We start from the raw sequence: 7,059 nt of genomic DNA on the forward strand, positions 1-7,059 counted from the left end.
ATCATGTTTCCAGTTAGTAACATATTTTAAGAGCAGTTGAAAATACCTATTATACAACTAAAGTACAAATATAGTCTCTCAAGCATAACATAATAGTGGAAGACAGAAAAAGTGAATATATGATCAAGTGAAATCATAATTTCCTCCCCTCTCTGTCTTTCTCTACTTCATTTCAATTTAAGAGATTCGTTCTCCTGCTGGTTGTAATGGAAATGAATTTCAATGCCATCCTGATGGAAACTGCATTCCTGATCTATGGCGTTGTGATGGGGAAAAAGATTGTGAAGATGGCAGTGATGAAAAAGGCTGCAACGGTACCATACGATTATGTGATCACAAAACCAAGTTTTCCTGTCGGAACACAGGTTAGTGATTATTGGTTTAAGTTTATACCCTGAGCTTCCTAGATGTAGAATCCTTTGTACCTAACCTCAATTCACAGCTCACCTTTGTAAATACATTTGTGTATTTTGGAGTAGGTTAGTCCACCCTTTCTATATGTCAATAGCAATAGCTAACATTAATCGAGAATGATATATGAGTCTGACATGGCCAAAGAATGTGTTCTGCATGTACTGATTTCATCCTCCTTAAAAGGAGCTCTGGTAGCGTAGTGGTTACGAATTGGGCTGCGAACCTTAAGGCCAGCAGTTTGAAACTACCAGCTGCTCCACAGGAAAAAGATGAGGCGTTCTGCTCCTGTAAAGATTTACAGCCTCGGAAACCCTGTACAGGGTCGCTATGGGTCGGAACCGACTCAACGGCATTTAACAAGAACAACAATAATACAATGAGGAAACAAACACAGAGAAATTGCTCACATTCACAAAGTCACCATTGCAGAATCTAGATTTGAAACCATGCAATCAAGATACATCAGGGCTGTGGTGAGTGGTTCAGTGGTAGAACCGGTAGACACATGTTTAATTCTTGACCAATGCACCTCAAGCACACACATTGCTATGATGCTGACCAAGGTTCAGTGGAATTTCCAGATTAAGGTAGTCAATGTTCACATCTTCAAATTGAACCATCATGGAGATGATGCAAGATTGGGTGGCATTTAATGTTGTTGTGCATGGGATCCCCAACAGCAACAATCTGCATTCAGAGGTGGAAACTTCAGAGTCAAGAAAGTGACAAGAATGCTTATCCCCAGTCAGCATTCCTTTTCCAATAGATAGAAAGTTATTGTTTTTGTTAAGTGCCATTGAGTCGTTCCCAACTCATAGCAACTCTATATAGGCTTTGCAAGGAGTGGCTGGTGAGTTTGAAGTACCAACCTTCAAACTAACTGTGTAGTCCAGCACAGTCAAAGTCAAACTGACTTTGCAGTCCAGCACTTTATCCCACCATGGCACAACAAGATTCTGCATAAATAGAAAATCACCCTAAAATTTAAGTGAAGATGAGTTGAAAGGAAAGATATAATGGAATACATTTAGTTTTAACTAGTTTTCCATATTTTAGTAATGTATTATTAGATTCCTTTAGTATGAAGGTCATGACTGCATTCACACCTTTAAATGCTCTGAGAGGAACTGAGACTTTTAACATATAACTATTTATTATGGAAGTATTCTATTGTAGAAGTATGATTTTTCTAAAAGGTATTCTATTATTAAGAATTGCATAACCCTAAGGTCTTAATGCTTCCAATTTTTTGGCTATTAAATATTTCAACAAAAAGGTAGAATAAAAGCTATCACAGAGACACATGTTAAATTGGGTTTTGGAGAGGAGAATAGACAAGAAGAGGGAGGTTGGCAAAAGAACGATGAAGGCAGGTGAAGACACAGAGAGGTATGCAAAGTCTAAAAGGGATAGAAGTAAAGAGTGTTATGTACACAACCTTAGAACAATACTGATCTATGGGTAACTACATGGACAGATACACAGACTGAATAGATATGGCAGGAAGAGTGGAAATATTTCCACAAATATATGAGTTTTTTAAGAGGCTATTTTTACATGGGTATTTACCTTTCCTGAAAACACACCTATGAATGTGGTGGAGCATATATGGGACAAAGTTCTTAGATATTATCAAAGATCTTAAGGCAATAAGTTGCTGGGTGTGGGACTCAGAACTATAGTCTTGGGAGTGCCATGGTCAATTGGTATAACATTATCCACAAAGACAGTGTTTGACATCCTACTTTGGTGAGTAGCATTTGGGATAATAAACACTCATGACCAGTCACCTAAGGTTGGTTTCTCCATGTGTGGAAGAAAAAAGAGTTATGAGAATTGAAGTTACTTGGAATCAACTAGTCCAGTGAACTAATGGAACCTGTGAATATCAGTCACCATGACTCTGAGACCAAAAGAATTAGATGGTGCCCAGCTAGCACTACCAACTGCTCTGAAAGAGATCATATTAGAAGGATCCATCCATACTGAGTGGGAAAAAATATGGAATTAAACTCAAAATTACAAAAAAAAAAAAAAAAAAAAGCTGGGCTTACTGATCAGAAAGTGACTAGTGGAACCTAAGTCATAGGTCCTCGACTGTCCTTCATGTGTGGACAAGAACTCACCCTTATGGCTCCAATTTCAGCCAAGCAGTAGATAGGAACACGGGAAGGGGGGGGGGGATAACAACACTAGTAAGGTATGCTCATCCTGGAATCATTTAAATTCAAAAGGGCAACATGTACCTAAAGACAAACATATGAAGGGATGGGAAGGGGGGTGGAATGGAAATCGGAACCACAGGGAGGAATTGGGATAACTGCATGGCAGGAACCACAGTCCTGGAGATGAAATAAAGTATATGATTCATTGAATGGAAAAACTGATGACCTTGTCTATAAACTTTCACTCAAATCACACACACACACACACACACACACACAAACAAACCTTTCACAGCTGTAAGTAAGCATACACTGTAGGAAACAACTGGCAAATTGGCACTGAAGATTAAAAAATAGACATTGTATTGTTATTCTTAAACATAACCTCTTGGCTACATTTTAGCTTAAGCATAACCTTTTGGCTACAATTTAAAAAAAACAGTCAGTCAATAATGTTAACTCCAGAGACAGGGAGGGCAATCAATCAATAACAAACAAACAAATAAATAAAAACTGGCATATTCAAACCTACAAACCTACTTCTGAGTGTATTGTGACTCATAGTCACTCTATAGGACTGAATAGAATCATTCTATAGGGTGACAAATCTTTACAGAAGAAGACTGTCTCAGAACTTTTACTCCAATATCAGCTGGTCAGTTTGAGCTGCTGATCTTTAATTGAGCTTAATTTAATGTGTTACCAGGATTCCTTTAAAGCTAATGTTGTTGTTGTTGTGAAATGCCACCGAGTCGATTCCAACCCATAGATAGGGTTTCCAAGGAGCAGCTTGAACCGCCGACCTTGAAGTTCAAAGGCTTTGCAGTCTTGCGCATTAACCCATAGCACCACACTAGGACTTAAAATGAGTGTAGTACAGATAAATTAAAAACACTGAAGCATGTTTTTATGTAGATTTGTATTCAAATGCTTATTTTCCCCAACAATATTTTTTTTTTTTTCACATTTATGCTACTCTTTCGAGACTTACTTCTAGAGTCATTGATTAGAAAATGTGATTTGAAGTTTAGACATAGTAATTTTGGAACAAAACCTGTTCTGTTAATGTTGAAATATATCAATGCACTGTCTTTTATATATATATGAATAAGAAGGCACTTTGGTAGCATAGTGGTTACGAATCTGGTTGCAAACCTTAAGGTCAGCAGTTCGAAACTACCAGCTGTTCCTCGGGAGAAAGATGAGGCTTTCTGCTCCCGTAAAGACTTACAGCCTCAGAAATCCTGTACAGGGTCTCTATGAGTCTGACTGACTCCATGGCACATAACCACCACCACCATATGAATAAGAAAATGACACAAATGAACAAAGATGTCTTTCTTTAAAAATCCACCTTTGATGGAGACATAGAACTTCAAGAGTAGTTTGCTGCCATGTTTTGAAAAAGCATAGTGTTTTAATTACTTGAGAAATGTATTAAATTTGAAGTCGTGGTTAATTGTTACAGTGGTCACATTCATCAGCTCCATTACCACTCTTCTCATCCTTCATCCTTACCATTCAGTCAATCAGACTCACGAGCCACTTCCAAGTGCTCCCAGGAGGCATGACAGTTATTATGTTCTGTTTTCTCTTTTTTCTAAATTTTATTTGTATATTTTGTTATTCTGTTATGAATATACACAGAAAAACACACACCAACTATCATTTCTACATTGAAAATTTAGTGACATTAATTACATTCTTTGAATTGGATAACCAATATCACCCTTTTTATGAGTTGCTTCACCTTCACTGCTTCCTAAAGTCCTTATGGAATCTTTCAAGTTCCTTTTTGCCAATTAGATCTCATATGTTGTTATTAAGTACCGTGGAGTTGGTTCTGACTCATAGTGACACTGCACAGGGTTTCCAAGGCTGTAAATGTTTATGGGAGCAGAATGCCTCATCTTTCTCCTGTGGAACAGCTGGTAATTTCAAACTGCTGACCTTGCAGTTGACAACCTGCCTCATAAACACTACGCTACCAGAGCTCCTTATAGATAGTTCTTAAAAGAGCATAATGCTAGAGAACATAACACTTTTTTACTAGGTAATCTAAACCTTAATCAATTTTAAAGTGACTTCAGAGTTATTTTGAGCTTAAGATTTAAAAATAATCTTAGGGCAATAGATGCAGTGTTTCTTACATCCTGAATGGCTCCCAAAAGTCTAGAATCTATGAGATTTAAAATTATGTTCTACATTTCCCCTTTATTATCAGGATTCCTCTCTGGGACCTTGACCAAAATGTTCATTAAGGGTTGCCAGGTACCATCCAGTTCTTTTATCTCATGGCAAAGGTGGCATTTGTTCATAGAGGCAGTTGCCATATCATTCTCCTATTCCAGAATTTCCTTCTTCCTCTCTTGCTCCAGGTAAATAGAAACAAATGATTGTGTCTTGGATGGCTTCTTATGTGCTTTTAAGATCCCACACACTGCAGAATGAACTTTGAGGTGAACAGAAGAACAAAACTCATTATCAGGCCAATTAATTGGATGTGCCATGAAACCATGACCCTAAATTTCCAAATAAAGAAAGCAAATCATATGAGGTGTTTGATTGTATATAAGCAGCCTAAGCAACTACTCTTTTTTTTTTTTTGGTAATCATAAATACAAGGGTGAGTCAAAAATTATCTGCACTCTGGTTATTTAAAAATACCCATCCATGACTGGTGACAGCATTGAGTGTACATATGAAATGATCCTGTCCAATACATGAGTTACAGTGGGTTATTTGCAAATTGGCCACAGTTCTGCCAATGAAATAATTCATGATAGACTTGGGTTTCAAAAAGATTGTGCAAGATGGGTAACGAAACAACTCACAGAAGAGCATAAATAGAAGAGTTTAGACATCCACAAAGAAAATTTGGACGGAAACTCAAAGTAAAGTAAAAGTTTATTTAAAAGAATCATCACTGGTGACAAGACATGGATTCACCATTATGAGCCTGAGAGTAAACAGCAGAGTATGGAATGGTCAATCACCGACCAGGAAAAAGTTCAAAAGTCAACCACCAGTTGGAAAATTGATACTTACAGTTTTCTGGGATTCTCAAGGGCTAGTATTGGACCACTCTCAGGAAAAATGTTCCACAACCAACAATGCTCATTACAGTGAGGTGCTCACGGATGAGCTGAAGCCTACAATTTGGATCAAATGCAGAGGACTGTTATCCAAGGACTTTGTGATCTTCCATGAAAATACATATCCGCACATCTCTGCCCACACTGTTGACACTGCAAAAACTTCATATTCAGGTGCTTAAGCATCCTCCCCATAGTTGTAATCTTGCTCCATTGGACTTTGATCTGCTTGGTTCCCTGAAAGCAATCATTTGAGTATGAAGATTCACCTCTGATGAAGTGAAGACTGATGCATTTGTGTCTTGCAACTGATCCTAAAATATTTTTTATTAATGAAATACGAAAGTGTGTTGACAGATGGACATAGTTATTGAAAAGCAAGGAGATTATGTCAAAAAGTGATGTATTGTCTTTTCTAAAAGTTGATTAAGCTAAATTCTACAGTCAGAGTGTGGATAGTTTGTGACCCACCCTTGTATATCTATCACACAACTTTTGCAAACCCAACTTTTTACAGCTATACAATTTCATGACAGTAATTACAATAATCAGCAGTCCAATGTTTATCCCACAGTGCTACACCAGGGCTTATCAGGTATAGCCTTGGCCATCTTAATTCAGTTCCCATTATTTCATAGGAATACCTTTTGATTTACCTTTGTACCTTCTTATAGATTTTCACAGAAATTCAGAAGAATTTTCAACATTTATCTGTTGTGAATAATAAATTTTTAAAAATATTAATAAAAATTAAAAAAAAAAAGTGACAGGCTGTTTGAGATGAAACAATAATTCACTCCTATGTCCCATCAGGAGTCCTGGTGTGATGCTGTAAAATAAGCAATGGATTGGTAATCTCTCAAGGTCGGTGGTTGTCAAAGCCATCAGTGGCTTTTCAGAAATCCTATACAGGATTGCTATGAGTCACAATGATTCCACAGCTCTTAACAACAACAATAACAACGTACCCTCCAGTCAGTTCTGACTCAGAGCGACCACGTATAGGGTTTCTAAGGCTGCAAACCTTTGAGGGAGTAGAAATTTCATCATTCTCTCGCTGAGCAATTGGTGGGTTTGAACTGCTGACCTTGCAGTTATTAGCCAAACATATAACCCATTCCACTACCAAGGGTTATCAATGATAAATGTAGACATTTATTATTATGCATTTTGAAATAATTACTACTTACTATTAGGAGTGTGATGGCTTTATATAGTAAGCAGTGAACAGTGAACCACAAGGGCATTGGTTTGAGTCCACCAGCCACTCCACAGGAGAAAGGTGAGCCTCAGAAACCATATGCAGGGCCACTATGAGTCGGAAGGAACTCAAGGGCACTTAGCAACAACAATAAATATGAATGTGTTTTTTTCCCCTAAAATAA

General features: G+C 37.5%; 1 protein-coding gene across 1 annotated transcript in view; it reads left to right on the forward strand.

Moving 5' to 3' along the window:
• LRP1B (low density lipoprotein receptor-related protein 1B) overlaps window positions 1-7,059 on the forward strand; it is a 2,342,762-nt gene that overhangs the window by 1,261,615 nt on the left and 1,074,088 nt on the right. The window contains exon 21 of the mRNA XM_006834597.1: window positions 183-365. Within this exon, the coding sequence (XP_006834660.1) occupies window positions 183-365 (183 nt within the window). The remainder of the gene's footprint in view (window positions 1-182; window positions 366-7,059) is intronic.

Source organism: Chrysochloris asiatica, unplaced genomic scaffold (genome assembly GCF_000296735.1).
Source record: "Chrysochloris asiatica unplaced genomic scaffold, ChrAsi1.0 scaffold00012, whole genome shotgun sequence".
In the NCBI taxonomy this organism is placed as follows: domain Eukaryota; kingdom Metazoa; phylum Chordata; class Mammalia; order Afrosoricida; family Chrysochloridae; genus Chrysochloris; species Chrysochloris asiatica.